Source organism: Equus przewalskii, chromosome 7 (assembly GCF_037783145.1).
Source record: "Equus przewalskii isolate Varuska chromosome 7, EquPr2, whole genome shotgun sequence".
NCBI classification, from domain to species: Eukaryota; Metazoa; Chordata; class Mammalia; order Perissodactyla; family Equidae; genus Equus; species Equus przewalskii.
The window spans coordinates 77,474,217-77,501,028 of record NC_091837.1 but is presented as its reverse complement, the minus strand read 5'-3'; the positions used below and the strand labels follow the sequence as shown (position 1 = coordinate 77,501,028).

General features: G+C 41.9%; 1 protein-coding gene and 1 long non-coding RNA gene across 6 annotated transcripts in view; one reads left to right on the top strand and one right to left on the bottom strand.

The window, feature by feature from the left end:
* LOC103553881 (uncharacterized) overlaps nucleotides 1-13,496 on the bottom strand; it is a 47,813-nt gene extending 34,317 nt beyond the window's left edge. Inside the window, exons 1-3 of one of the 3 annotated variants that reach the window (XR_011542074.1) lie at nucleotides 13,277-13,496; nucleotides 9,154-9,723; nucleotides 7,072-7,264 (exon numbers count right to left, since the gene is read on the bottom strand). This is a non-coding gene — a long non-coding RNA (uncharacterized lncRNA). Of the gene's footprint in view, nucleotides 1-7,071; nucleotides 7,265-9,153; nucleotides 9,724-10,815; nucleotides 11,098-13,276 lie in introns of those variants that run through there. The other 2 variants (XR_011542073.1, XR_545574.2) reach the window with 2 other exon arrangements.
* ALPK2 (alpha kinase 2) overlaps nucleotides 1-26,812 on the top strand; it is a 117,631-nt gene that overhangs the window by 35,588 nt on the left and 55,231 nt on the right. For all 3 annotated transcript variants that reach the window (XM_070627773.1, XM_008524631.2, XM_008524634.2), the window contains exon 4: nucleotides 9,176-10,892. In XM_070627773.1, coding sequence (XP_070483874.1) covers nucleotides 9,176-10,892 — 1,717 coding nt within the window. The remainder of the gene's footprint in view (nucleotides 1-9,175; nucleotides 10,893-26,812) is intronic.

Here is a 26,812-nt window from a genome sequence, read left to right as displayed (position 1 = left end):
GTGTTTCCTAGGCCAGCTACAGCTTTTATGTGCCCAGGAAGACTTCCCTCATTATCTTGCATCCCTCTCCTCTGAATCTCTGCAATTAGTTTGATTTTTAATGGCTCTTCACACGTACTGTCCTATACTGTAACTATTTGTATGGACCCCTCACTTCCTTTATTGCATGGGAAGCTCCTGAGGAAGGGCCTAGGAATTTAACATCTTTTCTGAATTTCTTCCACAGTGCCTTATATATGGTAGACATTTCTTATAATTCTTTTTTCAGCTGCATAACTTAATTCAGTCGCGTCTTCTTTGGGCCTCAGTTCCAACATCTGTAAAATGAATCATCTCTGTATCAGTCAGGGTCTAATCAGGAAGACCATTTTCAAGCCTTAAATGCAGGGTTACACAGGGGATTGAGCCAAACGGGGCAGCGAGGTCACCCAGAGATCAGCATCAGCAGGAAGCCGCCATCTCCTCGGCTACAGAGACAAAGGGAGTGGGGAGGACTGCTAGTTCCCATCAGAGGGCAGGAGCTGGAACCCTGGTGGCCTGTCCTGTGGGACCTGGAGCTACAGGAGAGGTGTAGCCTACTAGAAATGCCACCTGAGGCTGGCTTCTGCCCTATTCCCATCCTCCAGTCTTCTGCCTCTCTTGGTCAAATGCAGCAGGAAGCCAGCGGTCCTGGGAGCTGGGGAGGTGCAGCCTCAAGGAGTCAGCCCCGTGTGCAGAGCAGAGTGGGTAAGAGGTACACAGGCCCAGGAGCGGCACAGCTCCAGGGCCCCTGTCACCTCTTCAGACGTATGGTTCAGTAACTGTTTGGATAAGTCACTGAACAAATTGGTAAATATATGCGGAATCTCGTCAGTTTTGAAATGCATCTAGCTGTAGAAAATATGATCAAGCAATTCTGTGTGTCTCTAGGATTAGAATTCTTCTCTCTCTATAACAAACACAGCTTTGGGGCATGAAAAAAAACCGGAGCCTTTCTCATTCCTGTAGTTACTCTGAATAATTCAATAATGAAATTATTGACAGCAGCAGTTAGGCAAGTAATAAAATACAGACAGCATAAGAAAACATGATGACCTTCACCTGGTGCTATGACTGTGGCAAGGACACGGATGTCATCACATAAGTATTTATTGAGCCGAGCCCCCTCCCCCTCCCTACCGCATGGGCAGGCAGGCAGGCTCAGAAAATGCACAGCCCAAGCCAGTGGTGGAGGGGGCGGGGAGGCCACCCCACCCCCACATTCCTGGCTGATTGGGTGAAGACATGCTGACAGTTCCTTCCCAGATCTTGTTTTCTTCCACTGGAAGGTGGAATACATAATAAAATGAAATAATATCTGAATCTTGGAGAGGATTCCAACTCTCCCCGTAGCCAACAGTTTCAGCGTCCTCCCTTCTGAACCCTGTCTTCTGGGCGCCTGGTCAGATTGCATAGTTTGAATTTCAGTTATTTTAATATTGTTGGGAGAGTTTTTTGGGAGCAGGGGAGTGACCTCAGCAAGACAAAAAGGAGAAAAGCAGCAACACAGGCCAAGGCAATCTACTTTTCAGTCCACACGGGCGTAACTGATTTCATTTGTGCCAGTAGAATCACCCACCTTCATCATGAATAAGTAGATGTATGAAGTAATGCACATGAGAACACAACACCTGTTAAGGTGTTATAATGATGAGGACAGTTTAAAATGATGTCAGGGATTTTTGGTGAGGAAGACCTGCTCTGAGCTAACATCTGTTGCCAATCTTCCTCTTTTTGCTTGAGGAAGATTGCCACGGAGCAAACATCTGTACCAGTTTTCCTCTATTTTGTATGTGGGAGATTGCCACTGAGCTAACCTCTGTGCCAGTCTTCCTCTATTTTGTATGTGGGACTCCATCTCAGCATGGCTTGATGAGCGGTGTGTAGGTCCAAGCCCAGGATCTGAACCCAAAAACCCCTGGCCTGCAAAGCAGAGCGTGCAAACTTAACCACTACACTACCAGGCCAGCCCCAAAACGATGTCAGTTTTGATAGGTAGCTAGAGAAAAAAAAAATGATTCCATATCTTCTTTTTGCGTTTCTAATATCCTCTTCCCCGACCCTTTGTCTTCCTAATCTTTTTTTTCTTTTTTTGAGGAAGATTAACCCTGAGCTTAAATCTGCCACCAATCCTCTTCTTTTTCTTTTTGCTGAGGAAGATTGGCCCTGAGCGAACATCTGTGCACATCTTCCTCTATTTTATATGTGCGACACCTGCCACAGCCTGGCTTGATAAGTGGTGCGTAGGTCCACATCGGTGGACCCCTGGCTACCAAAGTGGGTCATGCAAACTTAACCACTGCACCACCAGGCTGGCCCCATTGTCTTCCTATTCTTGATAGGGTTACTAGTCCTGTGGATACTTGCCCTGTGCTCTTAGTTCTCACTCACATTTAGAACCCTTGTTCCCAAAGCACAAAACCATCCTAAGTTGTAGGGATCCTGAGGAACTTCCAGGATTAGACCCCGAGCGTTGATGGAACCAGCCTCCTCCTGCCCAAAATTACAACATGTGGACCCTTGTGTTGAGTATCAAATCAGAATCTCTGGAGAGTGGAGTCCAGATACAGGTCTTCTTTCTCTTTATAAATCAGGAAATTGAGGCCCAAAGAGATCAAGTCATCTGCTTAAGACAGCACGTAAACAATTGTACCAAGCAAAACAGTCAGCCCTCCATGCTAGTGCCACCTTCCAGCGTCCAACGGCACTTCTCTACCACGTGTTATGCTGCAAGAGAATGCTGAGAGCATTTTAAAGCTTCTCTTGGTGAATAGCTTTCATCAGTGGTTCTCAAAGTGTGGTCCATGGATCCTTGGGGGGGTCCCTAAAACTCTTCCAGAGGGTCCACAAGATCAAAACTATTATCACAAAAATACTCCAACCTTATTTGCCTCTTTCACTGTGTTGACATGTGACTGATGGTACAAAGCAATGGATGGTAAAACTGTTGGTGTCTTAGCATGAATTAAGGCAGTGGTCCCGAACTATATTAGTTGTCATAGAATTCTTCACTGATGTATAGTCACGGTTAAAAACAAACCAATAAACAAAAAGTTTTACTTAATAATGCCTGTGATGCATCAGTAAAAATTGTTAATTTTGTTAAATCTTGTCAACTCATGTAAAAGCCATTTTAATGCCCTGTGTAATGAAATGGGAAATATGTGCAGAGTGCCTTGGCTGGATTTCCTTGAAATGGTGGTCATCTTGAGGAAAAGTGCCTGTAGGATTGTTTAAGTTGCAAGCTGAACTAACCACTTTTTTCATGGAGTACAATTTTTAGTTGAAAGAACAAATGATGGTTATTCAGCCTTGGATGTTTGGCAGACATTGTGTCAAAGACGAAGAAAGCAGGCCTGCCACTTAAGGAAAAACTAAAAGTATCTGTTGCCAGTATAAAAAATCCAAGCTTTCAAGCTATCATTGCTGTCCCTCCTCTGAACTAGGGACTTCCAGTTTCTTTGAATATTCTTTTTGCCTCTCTCTTTCTCTCTTCCCCTTCTGGGACTCTCATTATGCCAATATTATAAGCTTGATGGTGTCCCAGAGGTCTCTGAGTCTCTGTTCATTTTTCTACGTTCTTTTTTCTTTCTGTTCCTAAGACTGGATAATCTCAATTATCGTCTTCAAGTTCTTCGATTCTTTATTCTGCCTGCTCAAACCTGCTGTTGAGCCCTCTGAATTCTCTATTTTGGTTATTGACTTTTCAACTTTAGAATTTCTATATGGTTCTTATTTATAATTTCTTTGTCTTTATTGAGACATTGTTCTCATGCTTTAGCTCTTCAGACATGGTTTCCTCTAGTTCTTTGAACATACTTAAGATAGCTAATTTAAAGTCTTTGTCTAGCAAGTCTATGGACAGTTTCAGTTGACTGCTTTTTTTCCTGTATGTGGACCAAACTGTATTCTTTCTTTGCATGTTCTGTAGTGAAAACTGGACGTTACAAACAATACAATATGGCAACACTGGAAATCAGTGTTGGATTTCAATGGAAGCAATGATTTCAGTGGAAATCAATATGATATGGCAACACTGGAAATCAAACACCTTCTCAGGGCTTGTTATTTGTTTGTTTAGTGATTTTTGTGAACTAATTCTTTAAAATCTGTATTCTTTGTTGTTTGTGGGCACTGAAGTCTCTGCTCAGTTAGCTTAGTGGTCAACTAATGATTGGACAGAGATTTCCTCAGATGCCTAGAACCAGTAAGTCTCCCAGTTTTTGTTGGGGGGCGATGTGTGCAGGTTGGGGCATGCCTTTAGTGCTCAGCCAGGCAGTTGACAACTCTGCCTTAGCCTTTACTTCCTGCTAGCGCAGAGCCTTAAGGTCAGTTAGAGGTGAGAGCTTAGTGTCTTCTCAGGTCTTTCCTGAGCATATGCACATCCCAGGACATGCTCACAGCCTCACAATGTGCATGGCCTTCTAGATGCCCAGGAATATGTCGCAACTTTTCAGTGCCTACCATAGACACCTCATTCTTCACCTTTCCCTTTTGATCTTTCTGGTTAGCCTATTGTGTGCCTCAGTTGTCACCCACTGCCTCAGGCAGCCATGATGTTAAACTATTGCCTCTGAATTTTTTTCTGATAAAGACCCCCAGGTAAAATGTTCACGCTAAGTGAGCTCTGAGTCAGATCACGTAAAGACAGTCTTGTGAGTGGGACCTTCCAGAGAACCACCAGACAGCTCGAACAGTTACAGTTCCCTGGGAATGGGGCTGTGGAGTTGCTCTCACCCCTGTTCTGTCCCCTCCAGTGGCTGCCAGGCCCCTGGTTTTCACCGTGATTGTGGTCTCTTGGTTTACAACACTATCATGGAGCTGAGGGTGGGGATAGGATGAGGGCAAGTTAAAATGCCAGAGAATTTGTTATTCTTACTGAGATTCAGTGATTTTCCATGAATAAATGCTCCCCATTGCTTTTGTTTAGTTTTCAGAGTTCTGAAGAAGTTGATTCAGACAAATCTTCCTGGTGTTTCTACTGCTTTTAAGGAGGAGAAAATTTCCAGAGGTCCTTATTTCACCAGTTTTACTGATACCCTTTGCCTTCTATTTCTCCCATGGAACTTAGCACAGAATTGACTTATATCATTATGATAAATTAGTATTCATATTATTTCCCTTACTAGAAATTTGGAAAACTTGTATTCTTCATCATAAACTTGGCAGTTTCCCAATGCTTCAAAATTGTATTAATGAATGTGATTTTTAAAAATATTGTATGATGAAATATATTAATATTTAGAAGATCTCATGAACTAAGTTTTTCCAAAATGACCAATACATGATGTTACAAAATCATGCATGCATAAAAGATGCATGTAAAGTGCAACATGGACTAATAGATTTTATGTAACTAGTAGGGAAAGTTCATCAATAAGGTTTCAGATTCCACACTGCGACTAATCTTTGTGTAGTGTCAAAAGAGATTATCTGAAATCATATGAAAAGACTATAAAAATACTCCTTCCTTTTCCAGCTACATATCTGTGTGAGGCCAGATTTTTTTCATATACTTCAACCCAAACAAAGTATTGCGTCGTATTGAATGCAAAAGCAGATACAAAAATCCAGCTGTCTTCCATTAAGCCTAAAGATACATGAAAAAATGTAAAGCACTACTTATGAAATTTTACTTTGTTTTGGAAAAGTAGAGGTATTTTTCATAAAAATATGTTGTTTATGCTAACATGTAATAAGTTTATTTTTGTTGTTTTAAAATGAATAGATAGTTTTAAATTTTTCTTAGTTTTCATTTTAATATAAGTATTGATAGATATAATTCCTATGAACAAACGCTCTTTGGAGTCCTCAATTATTTTTGAAAGTGTAAAGGGGTCCTTTTTCCAAAATGTTTCAGAACCTCTGGTTTGGACCAATCCAGGGGGTTCGAACTCAGAAGAAACCCCAACCTCTTAAGGTCACATGTCCCTCTTTTCCTTTAACATGGAAATGATTAATTTAGAAAGAACCTGGAGTATTCAAGCAAGACTTTCACAACAAGGTGAAGGAATGTGGCTGCTTCCTTCAGCCAACAGGAAAGGTATGCAAGGAGGGAACACAATTAATTGTTCAGGGAATTTCTTCCAGGATGGTTTGCATTCCTGTCAGATCACTGTGGGGCACACAGCTTACTCTGCTAGCATCTTGCAGAGATTCTAAACCCAGACCCTACTCTCGCCATTTCAACTGCTACCACTGAAGACTCTTTGAACTTTGTACCATGCAACTCAGCACAGAAGTGACCTACAAGGTTCTCTGAGAAATTCATATTATGATATCTAATATAATATTAGAAAAACAATAGATTTTTAGTTGTTTTAGGGCTGAACATGATGTCCCTCACATCTCCTTGACTCTTCCTCAGCTCTTAACATAATATTGGTATATATTCTACACAAGTTGTCACTTGACCCATCAAGGTGAAAACATAGGACAGAAACACTTATTTGCAAAAATGATCTATCTACACTCTGCCTTTTCCCTTCTCTGAATGTTAGTTTCCTAACAGGATAAACAGAGCTAGGCTTCAGAGTCAGAAGGCTCTCGTTTCCTGTCCTAGCTCCACCACTTACCAGCTTGGTCACTTTGGGGAAACTCTTCAACTTTTCTCAGCCTCAGTTCTGCACACAGGGATCGGCTAGCACATTGTTTAACAGCGGAAGCATTCAACAACTACTGGGTCCTTTGCCCTATTTTTCTGCACTTCCTCTTTAGGATGCTTAGAGATAATTATCCAAGACATGTCAACCACAAACCATAACTCTCTCAAGGTGTTCATTAGCCAGTGAGAAGTTAATTATACTTAATCCAGTTTCTTTTCCTCTGTAGTGTACTTAGGATGACTTGTCAAATCGTATATCAGCTAAAACACATGTTCTATAAAATCATACATTACTAAATCATAACATTTTCCCATCTGTTTACTTAGTCATTCAGAAGTTAAATGTGTTTAGCCCAGTTATTTTCTCCATACTTTTCTAAAATTCATTTTGTTTTCCCTCCTTGATTCTTGAGAACCATCTCTGTTCCCCTCCTTTGCTGATTTCTTACCTCGTTCTTTGTGCCTTTTGGCCTTATCTTCTTCTCTTCCTTTCTCATCTTTCCACACAGTCGTGGTACCTTCAGGGTAAGTGGTTTCTCTGGCAGAGGGATCATGGCCTGGATACATCAGGGATTTTCCAGTAGCCCCTGGTGCTGTTTTATGCTCCTTGTAAGCTCTTAACTGACGCCAAATCTCCGAGAACTAATGGGAAAAGGCATGAAGGGAAAGACATGCACAATCAAGGTGAAACTCAGGCAAAAATCACCTTTTTCCATCCTTCCTCAGTTTTAATTGAGAAGACCTAAGCCTAATTAATGATGAGGAGGATGAGGATGTCTCCAAGGGTGGGCCAAAGACAGTTTGTAACAGAATGTGTTTGGGATCTTTAAAAGCAGATTCTCAGGCCTCTGACCCACAGATTCTGGTTCAAGAATTTTAAATAGAGCTCCCTGCTGATTCTTCTGCACACTTCTTGGGAACCAGAGGTGACCTGGCCTTAGCACTTCCTCATCTTTTCCTTTTAATTATTGAGTTATATTTGACATACCACGTTGTGTAAGTTTAAGGTGTACAACATATAGATTTGATACATTTATACTGCAATATGATTGCGATAGTAGAGTTAGCTAACACCTCTATCATATCATATCATTATCATTTTAGCACTTCCACATTCTTGTAGCATACATGTGCATAAAGTTTCTGCTTTGCAAAGCCCCTTCACATTGATTTTCTCATTTGATCCTCAGAATAACCTTGTGAAGTAGACAGGAGTCGGTACTGTTTCCCCCAAAACGTTACCCTAAATTTCAGTCTCCCCATGCTGTTGGCCAAGACAAAGCTGGATATTAGCTATGGGTCGGGCTTGATGAACCTCAGCCACCCCTGAGTGGCTTCTACTTGGGATCGAGGTTACTAACAAAACAAGATATTAATGAAATTGGAATTAGTCTATGATTTCCAAAAATGAAGTCTATGTGAATGGGCACCCAACGATGAGGGCTTCTGAGCACATATGATCTCGAGGAGACAAACGGGTCCCTCCAGTGAGAAAGAGCGAGGATAAGGAAGACTGTGTGTCGTAGCTGTGAGCATCTAACACTGACCCTCCTCAGTTACATATTTGTTCACATTTTACACAGATCAGTCAATAAACATCTAAGCATCGCCATTAAGTCCAAGTCAGACCCACAGCTCCTGCCTTCTGAAAATGGTTGTCGACTTCTGAGCTGGATAATACATAGAGTGAGATCAGCAATGTTGCAATTACAATGAGGTCGAATGAGATCAATAAGAGTACAAATTATAAAGCAAGTGTAACAAATTTTTATTGGGACCGCAGAGCCTGGAGCAGGGTCCTAGTGGGAAAAGTCAGCAAAGCAGGTCAGGCTCCAGGCTCAGTGTGGCTCCAGTCAATAAAGGGAGGGTCCAAAGAGCACCATCCCTCCTGGAGCAGGGAGGGCAGGCTTGGTGTGATCCAGGATTCAGTTTCTTCCCTGCTGGGCCAAAGCAAACACCAGGCTTGGACTATGTAAGTCAGGATGGCATGTGGACACAGGTTTCCAGCCAGAGGGGCTCACAGACTGAGGTTTAGATCTAATAGTCATGTTAAATTACAGAGGAAATGGCACTATTCTTCAAACACATGATCCAATTAATTATCTTTACAGCCTCCTGGCAAGAACCGTGCCTTCTTAGCATGGTCTTAGAAAGAGTGGTTGCTTACGCTGTTCCACTACGTGAAGTAGAATGCTTTGGTTATTTGTGTACAATATCTCACTCCAGAATATAGAGTGAGATTTTCAAATTCCTGTAACATAAAAATAACTTAAAAGGAGAGAAGAAGAAACTAGCATATAAAACATTTCCCCCTTCATCTAAGTAATTCTCAGCATTTTCAGTGTGGGGTAAGATTGTGCAAAGTCTTAAGGGAAAATGCTGATTCCTGGAAACTGGTTGCCTCTGACCACAACCCCTTTGCCAGAGACACCACAGGTCTGCTTGAGTGTGCAATGCAAACCACGGCCATTTTCCGTGCGTGCCATGGTGTGAGAAATGTTGGCATGCACGTCCAGACATGGCAAGCTTACCTGTATCTTCTCTTCATCCTAGCTGTACCAAAAATGACACTGCTGTTTATCAAGTCTCTGCTAAAAACTGTTTTGGAATGATCTGCTGTTCTGCTTCCATTGAAGTTGAGTGCTCGTTAGAGAACCTACAAGTCTCTCCTCACCCAGAAGATGACGGGGACACAGGTTGGAAACATGAAACAGAGACATCTGAGCAGGAAAGCACAAATCAACTTGGTGGGAAGGATCATCCTTATAAGGAAGAAGACAGCCCCTCCTCGGGTGCTCCCATGTCAGCTGATTCCCCTTCCTCCAAATTCAACTGTTTATGGTCACGCCAGTTATTGGCCAGTAATGATGTTAGTGCATCCAGTTCTGAAAATCCCTTGGATGTTAAAGGAACCAGGCAAACTGAAGCGGCTTATGATCCAAATAACACAGAGGACATTGCAGATGGATTACTTTTTCCTAATTCGAGTAATATTCCCGATAAACAAGATATACCTTGCCAGAACACAGTGCATTCCAAAGTGTCAAGGTCAATGGATGGTGCCTTAAATGATGATGTCTTGATCTCCAGTCTTCAAAATCCTGAAGTACAGAAATGCATTAGCTTCAGCCTACCGCTGTCAGAGGCAGTCGCATCCGTTTACCCAGGTGAGAGAGCCACGATCAACAAGCAACTCAGCCCACAGGTTTCCAGCAAAGACTCTGACAGTGACTATGAACTTTGCCCAGAGATAACCCTAACCTGCACCGAGGAGTTTTCAGATGATGACCTGGAGTATCTGGAATGTTCCGATGTTATGACGGATTACTTTAATGCAGTTTGGCAAAGGAACCTGCAGGGAACTGAGCATGTTTTTTTATTAGAAAGCGATGACGAAGAGATGGAATTCAGTGAGTGTTGCCTGGGTGGGTGTGAGCACCTCCTCAGTGAAATGGGTTGTGGGCCTCGGGTGTCAGATGACACTGGGCCTATGGATGCCACCACTGGCTTCTGTGGTTATCACTCACAACCCCAAGAAGTGGGGATAAGGAGAAGCGGAGCCTCCACCCACAGTCCCTCATCCCTGCAAACAGGGATGACTCTGACTTTGGGACCTCACCAGGATGGAACGTCTACGGTGATGGACCGGGGGAGATACAAACTACCCATTGCTTCTGAGGCTGCTGAAAATGATTATCAAGGAGTTCAAGGAGAAACCAGAGACAGCAACCAAGGAGAGGAATTTGCCAGTGACAATCTGCTAAACACGGATAAAGCGGTGACAGAGACAGAGATGAAGCACTTATCTGGTGAATTAGAAAAGTCAGGGATGAAGCAGTGTTTGAAGACCGTAGTGGAGAAACGAGTAGGGGAAGAGGATTTATTGAGCAAGAGAGGTTCAGAGAAACCTGCCAGGGTGAGGCGACCAGGAATTAAGGGAAAACCCAAGAAGCTGAACCCCAACGTGAAAGAAAGTGCAACAGAAGACACCCTTAATCTCCTCTATCCCAAAGAACCTGTTAAGCACCCACTAACCCAGGGTGATAAAAGAGCAAGTTCTTATGCCAAAGCAGAAGCGACTGGTCTGAATTCCCAGTTCCGTGCAGGAGAATGTGCTGTTTCAGCCGAAGCAGAGCAAGAAGCAAAAACCCCACAAACTACGCCAGGCTCACTCCCCAAAGAAGGGAACTCACCCTTCAGGGGAGGAGGGGTGCGGGTTAATAGGCCGTTTGAACTGAGCCGGGTTCCAGACTGGAGTGACCATCCTCAGGTAAGACTCCTCTTTTTGAAAATTACAAGATACAAGTATTTGTGTATGTGTGTGTGTGTGTGTCTTCCTTCACTTCACATTCACGATCGCTGTGCCACCATGTAAATCAAAGTAAGTCCCCCAATACCGTCAGGATACTTGTGGAGAACAGCTGCTGCTGCTGCTGCTACTGCTGGGAAGGAAATCTGGTTTTGAAAAAAGGCCCAGATAAACCCTAAGCCATCCTAATTATAGCCCAAGACAGATAGAAGTAAGAGGCACTAATGGGATTCTGGACAGCTGGAAAAAGAAATCTGATATTTTGTCTACTGCCTGGGTTTTACCAGGGCATGTCACTATTCAGGAAGTTTTTCAAGCAAATGTTTTGGGTGTAGCCTCTAAAAGAAAAAAAAAACATTCTTTTCAGTCATTTTTCGGGGGCACTTTGAAAATAGTAAGTGCTGTCTTTAATCAGAATTCATAGTTCATACGAAAAGACTTGTAGGATTTACTTAGTGATGCTGGAGAAAGTAGAAGTAGATTTTGCTGTGCTGGTGGGGCATTTTTGATTGTATGTGTATTTTATTTTGTTTTGTGTAGACCACACAGTATAAAAGAGACCAAGAAAATACTGCCAGGAAGTAAATTTATTTTACCCTATTACTGACTTGGGGGTGTATTTGAAAGAGATGGAATTGAATTAATGGGAATAATTAATGCACAGAGGATGTTGTGCTTGATATATGAATTTATTATAATCTTAATTTTAAAAGGTTCCAAATGGGCTTTGAAATGATGCTCTACTGTGGTCAAGATTTGATTTTTGTAATACATAAGGAAAGTTATTTGTTAATTATTTTTACTATACTTGTGTTCTCCCTTCCCCCAACTTTCTAGTGTGAACCTAGTATTGTTTTTATAGAAGACTAGATATACTCCAAAGAAAATAAAATATTGCAAAATGCACTCAAAGTTATTGAACTCTCTCTGTGAAAAAGTAAAAATTTAATACATTGATTTCCAAAGACCCAGTAATAAAATAGCCAATCTAAAAATCTCCAACTCTGAGGTAGCTTCTTTCTGAGTAGATTATCCTGTTCCACTGGCCAAATTAGCTATATAAATATAGCTACATTTATCCTTTACTTTTTGCAGAGAGCCAGCTTTATCCTAGTTGGTTAACACATGCCAGTTTGCTGATCACACACCAGTGGCCACAGATTCATGCCCAAGATAAGTTTATGGAGGTGGTTTGGCCAAATATTACTACAAAACTAAGTTACAATGTTAATTTTTTCATGTCAATGACTATAGCATTTCTTTTTCTATTCATAAAATGATCTTTTTGGCTCAGCTAAGTGCCTTTTTACAGTTGTTCATCCATGTTGAGAGTTTCACTGGGCAAATTACTTTATTAAAAGTTGCGGGGGTGGGGGGAGTTAAAGTGGCCAGAAAGGAGTATGGAGGGGAGGGGACTATTGACAATGTCCCACCACTGTGGGAGGCAATTTCCAGCTCCCTCAACTGCCTAAAGGAAGAAGCCCCCTTTGTCACCCTCCGCTTGTGCCCTAACCTGAGTTCTGAGATTGAGAGTCCTGGTGACCAGCAAGCTCCCTTGTGTACTGGCAATGCAGCTACGTAAAATGGGCCATCTCTGAGACCAAAGTCGTGTGTCTTGTGCACATTCTTGTCTCTATCAAATTCTTATGGGACTCTTGCTTATACACTCACACCTTCATGAATGCACACTCACCTCACCAGATATCAGTTCAAGGTCCGACCTGCATTGTGTGGCACGCCTAAGGCAATTATCTCAGAGCTATGAACAAGACTTCTTAGCAAATTTGCATTCTGCAGGTAGTCGGACCACGTCTCCCTTTGCTGCGCTCAGTAGCAGAGCCAACCTCTCCCTCGAGGGCCAACCAGAAACTTGAGTGGAAGCTGTCTATTCAAGAGCACTTCTGTGCAGCCTGAAGTTAGAGATAGGATCTCTGGATCTGTGGCGTTTATTTTCCCGGGACTAAAGCAGGGAAATTTTGCCACAGGGATAAGCAGCATAGTGAGTGCAAATTCTTTAACTCATGCAAAAAGTTACTAACTGTAGGAGAGGTCTGTATTTCTCACACACATACACAGTATGGCCAAATTTACAGCAAATGGCTAAACATCATTGTAAATGTGACAAAAAGCATTGGGCCATCGAGAACTAAATCAAACTTTTTATAATACTGTTCAAAAGAAAGATTGGTGAGTCTTTTCATAACCAATTTAAAAGACATTTTAAATATTTATTCTCAGACATCTGAGGCTTGTGGGAGCTTAAAAATTTGAAATGGTTAAAAATCTTTGGTTGGGGGTAATATTAGCAAATTTGCCCGCTCTTGACTCTTGCCTGATTCACTTACCTTCAGGTGTCTTGTTGTAGAAACAGTGACCAGCAGCTTATCTTTAGTATGTTGTCTTCATCTGTATATTACTTTCAGCATTCTGAGAAAAATTCCGTGTCTCTAATTCTGCATTATAAGAACAAGGCTATATTGTAGAATACCTCTTGCCCAAACATATGTCTCCAGATGTATTTACTTCCTGTATTCTTTTCCTTCTTTTACAATGCAAAGCCATCTTGTTCTGATTTGTCTTCAAATAGTACTTACTCAGGCTAGCACTGGAAAGCCCCCAACTTCTCTACATTTATGGAAGATTATAAAGTTAATCCCAGTTTGGGAGTGGAAAACCAAGAGGGTACCCCAGGCTAACTTGAATCTTCTTCAAGGGTCACAACACCAATCCTTCACCTTGGTTTTGATCTCACTTTCCTGATCCAACTCAGAGGCAAGACCTGACAATCCACCCATCTTAAGTTTCTCCGTAGCCACACTGGGGTAAGATCATCCTCACTCTTAAATCAAAAGTGCTGTGTCTGTCCTTCTGCATAGCTGCCCAGCTTCACCCCAGAGCGATTTGCATTCCTCTTTGGGGTCATGGGGTCTCAAGTGGACAGTATGGAAATGTATTCTTAGGTTCCCATAGTTAAGAATCTTCCTGATCAGGAGTCAGCATTAAGCATAGATGGTGAGCTCCATGATGGCTGTGAGTCTGGTCACTGTATTCTGTCCACTGATATATCCCAAGTCCTTGGAAAGTGCTTGCCATATAAAGACACTCAATAATTGAATGAATAAGTAGCCATACAGTACTAGATTAAATTCCAGGTATAGTCAGGAATGATTCTAATGATCATTGGTCTCAACCACTTTATGGCCTTCATTGTCATAAGTACATTCTTTGGTTCCCTTCATATAACCAATTTTCCACTAGGAAACTGCTTCCCATTGCTCTTGTGGCCCTGAGAATGGGTTGGTTTGTGCTAAACTCTCCGCTCCTTGCTCTTGGGTTCCCTTGTGAATGCTGGTGATTCACACACAACCTTGGCCTTCTCAGTGCCTTATTAGCTCTCACAAATTGCTAACTAGACCCAGGAAGATCTGACTACATCTCCCTAGCATTCAAGACCTTCCACGATATTGCTTCCATCTACCTCTGAGAGGCAAAGCAGGCGGACACGTGGATTTCCTCATCTGGAAAATGAAGCATTTTCTCAGACGTGGGGTTTTTTCCATCTTGTCTGGAATGCCCTCGATTGCTCAGCTTGTTGCCAGCTCAACTCATCTAGTCCTTCAAGGCCAAGATCCTGCGGGGTCCTTGAAGTTGCACCTCCCCCAAAGCACTTTCCTCATCCCTAACTATGATTTCTCCTTCCAGAGCGACACAGCATTCTTTGTACATTGTCGTGGGCTCCAGGCCTGAGTTTGGTTCCTGTCCTGTGGCTTTCTGTCTCTGGGACTCTGGGAAAAACTACTTGAGTTCTCCCAGCCCCAGTTTCCTCATCTAAAACAGAAATAATAGTAATAATAATAATGCTTACCTCATAGAGTCTTGTGAGGATTAAAATCTTGCATGTAAAATGCTCAACACAGAACCTATTATGCAGTTAACATTTAATGAGAATTATCATTTGTAGTTTGTTTATTTACCTTAATACATTTGTCCTTTCTCCCCATATTAAAGACATACTGAGGGCTGGCTACAAGTGGTTTTGTATCTTTTTTTAATTGAAATTTTTATTGAGATAATTGTACATGCACGTGCAGCTGTAGGAAGTAATTCAGAGAGATCGCGGTACACTTTGCCCAGGTTCCCCCAATGGTACCATTTTGTAAAACAACAGTATAATATCACAACCAAGATACTGACATTGATCCCATCTACTGATCTTATTCAGATTTTCTAATTTTACTTATACTTGTGTATGTGTATATGTGTGTGTGTGTGTGTGCACATTAATATCTATAGAAATTTATCACCTGAGTAGGTTCATGTGATAAACGTAGTATGAAACTTCATGTTAATCTAAGTTCAGCCTAGTAACTAGGCAGGTGGTACAGTAACACACTAGAGTATATGGCAGCTTGAAATATGCATGGCCATTCAGTGACAGACAGGGCACACAGTAGGTCTCAAGTAAATATTATTTTTAAGCGTAGGAAAATATAAGCAGATAATCTAAACCTTCTTGCAATATAGTTTCATATCTGGGACAGAACAACCTGAGATTTGAATTCACTTGCATAATAAACTGCATCCTCCCCAAATAACAACTGTTAAAACTGACTCCAGAAGCCTGATAAGCCAGCTCTCTGCTGATGACCGGAAGGGCAGAAGTTTATAATCGCTCATCTCTCAGCACGTGGCCGTCACGCCTCTTGTCAGCACCACTCCATGGCTGACCCAGGGAGTGACACAAACATTTGTTTTGTTTTTAATCAGAAAGCCCACTGTGCCACTTCTGCCGAATGCCAGTACTGTAGAGGTGCAAGATGATTTAATACGCTGGCTCACTACACTAATTGGACTCAGCCAGGGTTAAGTAATCAATGGGAAGTCATTAGTACCTACAGCCTTGCTGTTCACAGTGCGCTCCACAGACCAGCTGGTCAAAATGCAGGATCGCAGCGCCCCCCCCCCCCCCCCAGTCTTGCTGAATCAGAATCTGCATTTTAATCCCCTTCTTAGGGGATTCATATGCCCGCTGAAGTTCTGGACGCCCTTGTCTACAAGGAGGAGATCTTTCTTAGATTAGAAAAGAGGCTAAAGCAATGGTCTCAACCCTGGCTACATCTGGGAACACCTGGAACCTTGATACATTCTGATGCCTGAGTTCTGCCCCCAAAGATTCTGATGTAATTTGGTCTGTGGGGTAGCCTGGGCGTTGGGGGTTTTAAAGCTCCCACGTGATTCTCTGACCCTCCAAGGCTGAGAATCTTAGCTGTGCTTTAGAACCATTCCTGGTATTTTCTAAGTATACAGTTGCCCAAGCCCCACCCCCAGAGGTCCTGATTTCAGAAGTTCTAGGGCAGGGCTCAGGCTCCTGCGAACTAGAGCCCGCAGCAAGTAGAATGCAAGGGTGGCCTGGGGGTCTCCAGGTTCCAGACCCACAGAGCAGGCCCGCAGAGGCAATGGGTATTCTCTACGCATCAGACGTTTCTGCGCTAGTACATTGTACGCATTCCTAAAACACCTCACATTCTGCAAAATCAAACACCTGAAAAATAAGGGCTTCTGGGGAAGATAGCATTCTTCACAGGTCACTTCATAAACAGGCCTTTTTACAACCAGAGACAAAAGCAGAAAATGTCTCCAGGAAGCTCACTTGGACCACCCAGGGACCACCCTGAGGTGGCGCAGGTTGGCCAACAGCTGTCATGGCAGATGCTAAAAATACACAAGATAATTGAGTGGAAATGCTGGCAGCCCTGTAATTAGAGCAAGCTGGAGGGTGCTGAGGCCAGGAAGACAGAGAGGGTCTCTGGGAACGTGGGCCTGTGAGGTCAACCTGCCTCAGGCACTCAGGGCTGGAGCGTGCTTCTCAGGAGAGAGGAGGCCTGGGGCAGGCTTCATTTGTTATTTTATTAAAATGCGACTTGAAAGGGTCCCTGTTGCCAATGCAAAAGCTGAATTAAAGACTATTCCTTTCCTGCTTAAGATTCTGTAATTTACTCCAGCTATTTAGGGCCCAGTTGCTTAGGAAAAACTGCGTATAAACCAACGCAGCGTCTGGGTCATAATGACGTCATTCCCCAGTTAACCCATCTGCTAGGGCTAACTCATTACAGAACACGTGTTATAGTGCAGAGACAGCATCACCCCGCCTCCGTGAGGGCCCCTAGGTGTCCTTCTGCTCAGGTGCTCTGAGTCCTCGGGCAGAGCATCAAAGTGAGGGCCTGGATTATTTGTGTTGGAATCACCTGCAAAGGTGCATGTTTAAAAATAGAGATCTCTAAATTTTACCCCAGACTTTTTTTTTTGAGGAAGATTATCCCTCAACTAACATCTGCTGCCAATCCTCCTCTTTTTGCTGAGGAAGACTGGCCCTGAGCTAACATCCGTGCCCATCTTCCTCCACTTTCTATGTGGGACGCCTACCACAGCAGGGCTTGACAAGCAGTGCCATGTCCGCATCCGGGATCCGAACCAGCGAACCCCCGGCTGCCGAAACGGAACGTGCTAACTTAACCCCTGTGCCATCGGGTTGGCCCCAAGACTTCTTGAATCTGCGCTTTTAATAAGCTCTCTAGGGGACAGTAAAATTTAAACCATGGGCTTAATTAGACTGAGACCTGGAGCGAATCCTACAATGTGAGGCGTTCCCATAAAGAATCAGAGGATTCTGGAAACAACAGGAAGTTTCGGGCTTGTCAAGTTTAACCTCTTCACCCTAAGAGGAAAAAAACCTCATGATTTGAATTTTTCTCTGCTTTCTAGTTGGCTTGCTATAAATGCGGCTTGTTCTTCACCTGTCCGGCCACTGAAATAAATACAGAGCCTGATTTATTGTAACTAATCCGGAACAGGTGTGCCATCTACAGCTGAACTTTATTTTGAGGAGTAGTTCAGTGACAGGAATTTGGGTGGCAGCAGTGGAAGCTGGTGAGAGGAGGGTCATCTGGCTGCGAGGGTGGGTTTTAGTCGCTGTAGCAGATCTCTCATCACTGCCCCGGGCGGGAGCTAATGCTGGAGACGTGCCTTAGTCGTCTTTTTTTTGCTGTGACTAAAAATGAACTTGCTTCGCTGAAATGAGATAGAAATAATATTGGACTAACCAATCATCTATCAATGTAAATGATAAAGCTATGGTCATCAACACAGTGTGGGAGTACCCCAAATAGATCAATAGATAAACCAAACAGAGCACAGAATCAGACCCAAGAATATACTAGAATTCGGTTTATGATAGAAATAGCCTCTCGAGTTGTAGGGAAGAAACAAAATCTTCACCGCTGACAAAATTGGCCATCCATATGGGAAAAAAAATAAGGCCAGTACCTTAAAATGGACCCCAAATAAACTCCAGGTGGTTCTCTGAGTTAAATATAAGAAAATAAAACTGTAAACTACCAGAAAAAATATTGGAAACTATTTTTATGACTTTGAAAACCATAAGATCTTGGGATACAAAGAACACCACCAAAAAAGAAATTGATAATTTTGACTACATCAACCATAAGCAAAATTAAATGAAAGTGACACACCAGGAGAAATATATAGAACATATGTAATAGACCAAGATTAATTTCCAAAGTATATGAAAAACAGATAAGAAAAATATTCCTAACTGAATTTTTAAAAAGTAAAAATAAATAAATATGAGGTTCATAAAGAGGCAATACGAATGTTTAATAAACATATGAGAAGTAAAACCTTATGAATAATTAGGAAAATATAAATTTTAAAAATATAACATCTTTCATCCATAGATAGACAAAAAATTTAAAGGATGATAATATCAAATTGTTGAGATTGTGGAGAAATGGGTACATTGCCAGCAAGAGTGTCATTTGGTGATATCTTTTAAAATTAAAAAGGGTATTACCCATTAGGTAGTAATGTCACTTGTCAGTATCTGCTCTTGAGAAAAGCTTGCACATGGGCCCAAGGAGATATGTACCATAATGTGCATTGCAGAATTGTTTGTCTAAGGAAACTTTTATGCAAAATGGCTAAATAAAGTGTGGCTTGTTCAAATGATGGACATCTCAAAACATAAAGTAGAGTGAGAAAGGTATATTGGACAATGACACATATGACATGATATCTTTATGCCCTCCAAAACCAACCCATAATAGTATATGTTATTTTTACATACATATATAAGTAAATGAAATTATTTTTTTTAAGTCTGGAAGGATTCACACCAAAATGATAATGGTGACTAACTCTGTGGAGGGAAATAGGAATCTTGCATTCGGAGGGATGATTAATAACATAATATTCTTAAAGGAAACTGTATTCATTTATTATATGTATTATTGAAAACTAATTTTTTTAAAAAGGAAAACAAACTGGAGACTAGGAATCCTTGATTTTAGTCCTGGTTCTGTCATCGACGAGCCATATGGCCTGGAGTCGTTTCTCCTCCTCTTTGGGGCTCTCTCCTCAGTGGGAACTGAAGGGTTAAACACGAAGTTCTGCTTACAAGGCACTAAAGTCTTGTGAATCTCTGATTTTACATCAGCCAACAAAATAAATAGCAAATAAAGTGGAAGAAAATGTGGATCTTACGGTGAGGAAAGCCTTTCTAAGCATAAAAGGGAAAAAAATGGATAAATCAGAAATGTAAGAACTTTGCATATAAAAAACACCATAAACAGAATTTAAAAACAAATAGAAGCGTGGAAAGGTACTCGTGATGCATAGGCAAAGAAAACAATGTATGAAAATAGGCGAAGAAATCAAATAAGCAATTCATTTAAAAAGTACAGTTACATCATAAACTTATCAACTTCCTCCCTTCCCTTCCCCGCTTCCTTCCTTCCTTCCTTCCTTCCTTCCTTCCTCAATTTTCAAAGATTGTTTTTAAAGTGATAATACCTTGTGCTGAGAAAACTGTGAGGAAACAGGCTTTCTCCTACACTGCTGTGGAAGTACAAACTGGTACGAGCTTTCTGGACGGCAAATTGGCAATATTTACTAATACTTTTAAAATGCAAACTTAGGTCCAGTAATTAACCTAATAAAATGATCAGAGATATAAACAGAGCTTGCTGGACAGTAATGTTCATTGCAGCATGATTTGTAATAATGAAACATTGGGAACATTCTAAATATTTAACAACGAGGCGGTGGGGGATGGTTGAATATTGTGGTACACAATTCTTTGGAACATTATGCAGCCATTAAATCATTTCAAAATATCTAAGGATGTGAGAAAATGCTTGTAAGCAAAGCAATATATATAATATATATGTCGTCTCTTCCCTTGAGAAACTGAGAATTTCATGAGAGAAAGATTAAGCTCTTTGCCTATGATCCCAGCATGGGGTCGTTGGCAACCCTAAGCTAAAGCCCTGGTCATTTTTCTCAGTTTAATGTCCTTACATCTCACTGCAATTCGAGCATAAATGAGTCAGTCTCAAAATTACTTATTTTACTCTTACCTAAGGTAGTTGACAGTAATTGGTGGTTTTAGAAAGGAAATGGCTCCTCTTCTAGCTACTTTACTAAATAAGTAAGCTCCATTCCATTTTTCCACAGGAAAAATAGTGTATATATTACAACTTTTCTAAATCCTTTAAGAGACTGTCCAAAATCCAGCAAGAGAATGTTTCTCTTATTGAGGAAATAGCATGATCATGAACATAGATGCTGAAAGTTAGATGCCAAGTAGAGGCCCCATAAGCATCCAAGAGACCTAAACATTAATATTAATATTGTTAAAAATGGAATTAATAAATATGGATAAAATTTCATTTCTTTGTCATTTCCTAGAATCATTTGTGGTAAGACTGTATTATGTGAGATGCCAAATTCCCCCAGGGGGAAATCCACTCTACAATGGTAAGCAAGGTGTTGAGGACTGAATGCTTGTGTTCCTCCAAATTCACATGTTAAAGCCCTTACTCTCGGTGTGATGGTGTTTAGAGGTGGGGTCTTTGGGAGATAATTAGGTTTAGATGAGGTTATGAGGATGGAGCCCCCATGATGGGATTAGTGTCCTTATAAGAAGAGGAAGAGAGACTGCAGCTCTCTCTCTGCCATGCAAAGACAGAGAAGGCAGCCATATGCAAGCCAGGAGGAGAACTCTCACTTGGAACTGAATTGGTTCTCCAGAACTATGAGAAATAAATTTCTTTTCTTTAAGCCCCGCAGTCCATGGTATTTGGTTATGGCAGTCCAAGCTAAGACATAAAGTCACCCTCAGAATTCACAGCTCCAGGTAGTTTGGGAGCCATTTGGCACACTAATGTAGTAAATTACTAAAAAGCATCCCTATAGTCTAAAACAGCTTCCATTTGTACCTCATCTATACCAGAGATTCACATATTCACTGGGAGGCTGTGAATTCTTATGAATGATGATATTGATATTTTTGTTTTCATTGCATGACACTTTAGTGAGGCATTTTTCTGAAATGAAATTGTTATTTACCAAAACTAAGTAATAAGTAACAAGTTCTACCAGTCAGTTATGTAGTTAGAAGCCCAAAGATGAACCTGTCTTAGAGGTACGCTTTCAGATCATCATCTCAACTTCTATACCTGGTCAAAAGTTTGCACCTATTGTAGGGAGAAACAGAAGTGTTGTCACCACCTGCAAAAGTAATACCCAATTACTAAGTGTTTGCATGTTCCAAGTACTATATTAATGCCCTACATTTGGTATGTCCTTTAATCCATATAACAAAATTGTGAGCTGGCCCACAAGGCTCAAAGAGGTTAATTAAAATGCCCACAGTACATTTATTTTAAGTGACAAAACTGGAATTCAGATTCCCTAAGAAAATCAGATCAACACAGCACAAACTGAAGCTGGTGATTACGAGGGCCACTGAATTTTGACTGAGGGCAGAGTCAGAATCATTTAGGTAAAAGAACCCCAGTGATTGGCTCCAACATCCAGATTGTTGATGAAATTATCAAATTGTTCTGGCGGCAGATGCAGATGACGCCCTCCCCCATAGATCCTCGGTCCGCCTGGGTGCAGTTGCAGGTGAGGTGAAGGCAGTTGCCAGCACCCGACAGCTTCCCACTGCCTGAGGAGTTTCTTCATGACCTGGGAAGTTGTTTTTCCACACACGAGAGTGTAGCTGGAAGCAGGAAAACCTCAACCAATGGTGGGTAGGAGCTGGTAGATCATGTCTCAGTCTCCCCACCTTCCCGTGGAATGATTCTAAGGCTTGTGTCACACAGTTTCTTCGAGAGCCCCCGTGGGATCCGGCCCCTGTTGTCCACAGCAGCAACATGTTCATTAATGTCCTGGCTGCCTTCTCTTCCCTGTCTCGCAGTCTTCTCTCTCCCTTCTTCCCGGGGTCACCTCCCAACTAAACTAACTGCATCCACGTTCTTGGCTCAGGGTCTGTTCTTTGAGGGGAACTCAAATTAAGACAATTTCCTAAAGCCTCCAGTTAAGCTTGAATCTCCCATCCCCTGGAACACTAGGGGCACTCCCTTTAAACAGTTGGCCCTGAAGGAGTCTGGCCCATTCTTTAAGGCTCAGGGTTCGAAAGTCACTTATTTCTCGATGCTTTCAGGATTCTAATCTCCACATGACCATCCAGTCCTGGTTCACTCCCTCTGCTGCAAGTCCTATAGCTCCTCATTTTACTGACTGTAGCATCTTTACTGTAAGTTACACTGGACCAGCTTGACAGTGTACTGATTTGTCTGCACTGCTAGATGGTAAATTCCTTATGGGCCAGTGGTGAACTTTATTGAGCACACACAGCAACAAATAAGAGCTCAATAAATGTTAAGTTGAATGTCAGCGTGTGATCTGATAAGCTCACTTGTGAAAGGGGATTTCCACTCAGCAAGTGTGACAAGAACTCCAGGAACTTTGTAAACCAAAATCATATGAAAAGATTGGAATTGTAATAATTCATTTTAAACTATACAAAGATATAAATAGGGAAAAGTAGTGTTTTAGTTTACTGGGGTTACCATAATGAAATACCACAGACTGGGGGCCTTAAACAACAGAAATTTATTTTCTCACAGTTCTGGAGGCTGGAAGTCCAAGATCAAGGGGTCGGCAGAGTGGGTTTCTTCTCAGGCCTTTCTCCTTGGCTTGCAATGGCCATCTTCTCACTGTGTTCACGTGGTCGTCTCTCTGTGGGAGCACGTGTCTCATGTATCTCTCTGTGTCCTAATCTCTTCTTATGACACCAACTACTTTGGATTAAGGCTCACCCTAATGCCCTCATTTTACCTTAATCACCTCTTTAAAGGCCCCATCTCCACATGCAGTCACATTCTGAGGTCCTGTGGTTAGGGCTTCAATATATGACTTATAAGAGGTGGGGCACAATTCAGCCCATAACAAGTAGTTTATAAATCTCTCACTGACCATTTTGGGGCGTAAGTTGAGAATTAGTATCTGGAAAGTCATCATTCAACTGCCTCAAAATTCAAATTAGGAAAGTCCCACAATTCTAAAAAAGCAGATATGCTCAATTTCTTCTCCCTATGGAATGAGGGTGGCAGAATGCTGGCTGAGGGACCATCTAGCAGATTGCCCATGCCTGTTTAATACTATGGTAGGCAAAACAATTCCCCCCCGAAGATTAGCTCCATGCCCTAGTCCCTAGAACCTGTGAATATGTCACCCTACATGGCAAAAGGAACTTTGCAGATGTGATTAAATTAAGAGTTTTGAGATGGAGAGATTGCACTGGATTATCCAGTGGTCCAAATGTAGTCACAGAGGTCCTTCTAAGTGAAAGAGGAAAGGAGGGGAGTCAGCATCAGAGAGATTTGAAGATGCTATGCTGTTGGCTTTGAAGATGGAAGAAGGGGCCATGAGTCAAGGAATGCAGACAGCCTATAGCAGCTGGAAATGGCAAGGGAATTCTCCTCTAGGGGCTCCAGAAGGAATGCAGCCCTTCTGATACCTTGATTTCAGCCCAGTGAGATCCATGTTGGACTTCTGACTTCCAGAACTGTAAGATAATAAGTTTGCATTGTTTTAAGTGACTAAGTTTATGGTAATTTGTTACAGCAGCCATAAGAAACTAATATAGATGGAAAGGGTAATTTAAAAACAAAGTACCTCAAAGGTACTTCGGGGATCTCCTTCTTCGGGTTTTTACTTCAGGCATCACAGAAGGAGCCCATTCATGACACAGGCTTTGCAAATTCCACTTGTCTCGGCTTAGAAAATATGATGTGGCCGAGAAAACAACAAGAAAAATGGCAATCTACCCAGAATAAGGCCAGCTTAATTTAAAGTAAGTATAACATTTTGGAACCCAGGAAGCCTCAGAGAGTAAGGACAGAGGCATGGACTCCACAGCTAATCTACTGGAGAACCCCTGGGCCCTTTCAGAGCTCTGCCTACCATGTCTCCAAGTCCACAAGGCTACTGGGGTCCGGAGGAGCTCCTGGCCCGTGAATACGTGTGTGTGGCTGGACTCTCGGAGAAAGCGTTCAGGGAAGGCCGCACCCAGAATGTACCGTCTAACCTCAGGGCAGTCGAAGAGGCGGAAATGGTGCAAAGGAGACAGGGAACCTCTGAGCAGGAAGCCTCTAGATCAGGGCTTCTCAAACTCAACACTGCTCACATTTGCGGCAGGATAATTCTTTGTTATGGGCAGCTGTTCTGTGCATTGTAGGATATTTAGCAGCACCTCTGGACAGTAGCAATCTCTTCCTCTCCCCCCACCTTAGTTGCCAACCAAGAATATCTCTCCAGACATTGCCAAATGTCTCTCGGGTTGGGGTGGGGGGTAGCAAAAATCACCCCATGTTGATTAGCTCTGGCTAAATTCTGTACCTTCACCAGTGTCAGCTGGGCAAGAAACAGTTATGTCATCTAAATCAGCACTGTCCAATAGGAATTTAATGCAAGTCACATATGTAGTTTTTTGTAAGTGTGTCCACAAGTTGTGCAACCATCACCACTCTTTAATTCCAGAACATTTTTATCATCCCCAAAAGAAACCCACACTCATTAGCAATTACTTCTTATTCTTCTCTCCACCACACCCCCCACCTCCAGCCCCTGGCAAACCCTAATCTACTCTCTGTCTCTAGAAGATTGCCTATTCTTGACATTTCATATAAATGAAATCATACAATATATGGCTTTTGTGTGTCTGCCTCCTTTCACTTAGCATAATATTTTCAAGGGTCATCCATATTGGAGCATCTATTAATACTTCATTCCTTGCTATGGCTGAATAATATTATATTGTATAGATATAACACAATTATTTTTATCCATTCATCAGTGGATGGACATTTGAGCTGTTTCCACTTTGTAGCTATTATGAATAATGCAGCTATGAACATTTGTGTACAGGTTTTTACGTGGACATATGTTTTCAATTCTCTTGGGTGGAATTGCTGGGTAACTCTGTCTAACCTTTTGAAGAACCTCCATACTGTTTTTCAAAGTAGCTGCACTTTTCTACACTTCCACCAGCAGTGTATGAGGGTAAGCCACATAAGTAATTTTAATTTTGGGGGAAGCCACGTTTTAAAAAAAAGTTTCAAAGACACAAGTGAAGTAAACTTTAATAATATATTTTATTAACTCAATATAAGCAAAATATTATTTCAACATATAATTCATGTAAAAGTTATTGAGATATTTTACGTTCATTTTTGTGGTATTAAGTCTTTAAAATCCAGTGTGTATTTTACACTTACAGCATATCTCAATTTGGACGCTCACTATTTAGTGGAAATACTTGATCTGTATTGAGTTTCATGAAATTAACAGCTGAAAGAGTAGATTCACATACCCAAATTGTTCCAAACCTACTTAAAGTTTTTCCTAATTGAATCACACGTCAGTTTTAAAGTTTATATGTAAATTAACTAAAATTCAATAAAATTTAAAATTCAATTCCTTCCTAGTTGCATTAGACACATTTCAAGCGGTCACTAGCCACATGTGGCTAAAGTCTTCTAGATTGGACAGCCCAGCTGTAAGTTATTTCTGTTGTAATTTTGATTTTTAAAAAGCGTGCTGCCCCAGGCCTCAGCCTTGGTTTTCTTTTCTCTTCTACAGCTGATCCAGGGACAAACTGTTATTTGCTCTCTCTTTTTTAAAAAATAGACTTTCTTTTTTAGAGGAGTTTTAGGTTCACAGCAAAATTGAGTGGGAGGTACAGAGCTCCCGTACCCCTGCCCCCACACATGCACAGGGGTGCATTTGTTACAATCGATGAACCCACACTGACACGTCGTTATCACCCAGAGTCCATATCTTTGCATCAGGATTCACTCTTGGGGTTGTACATTTTATGAGTTTTGACAAATGTGAAATGACACGTATCTACCATTGTAGTATGTAATTCTATTTTAGAGGAAAGGGTTGCTTCCTGTATGCCGCGTATTCCCAGCCGAGGTCTACCAGTTTGGAACAAGTGGCAAACAGCAGCAATTGTCACCCCATCAGCCCCTCCAGCCTCCCAGTCCTCACCCCATGCAGACCTTATTTCTAATGACAAGTTCTAACTAACGCAGCCCCCCACTGCCAGGGCCTTGCTGTCCCAGTTGGCATCCTGGCAGCCCGGCTGCTTGTTGGGCAGGTTCCACTGTGTCTCTTGTATCACTTTAAAAACAGCATGCCACCCTGCCCCCAAGACATCTATTGGGTTACCATCAAGCTACAGGACAAAAGAGGGCACATTCTGGTTGTTTGGAGGTCATAGGTTATTGGGTTTGGAAAATCAGATGTGGAATAGAAAGCTGGGGAATGGGAGGAAAAAGGCTTTTCCTTTAAAAGTGTTTCTGTCTTGAGCTTTCATCATGAGAAGTCTAAGGGCTCAAGTCTGAAGGCGAAGAAACAGCATCCCCATCTCCCCAGAGGCAGGAAATCTACAGCCATTCCCTCCAGGATTCCTGAGCTTGTGTAGGATAGGGCTTCTCATACTCTAC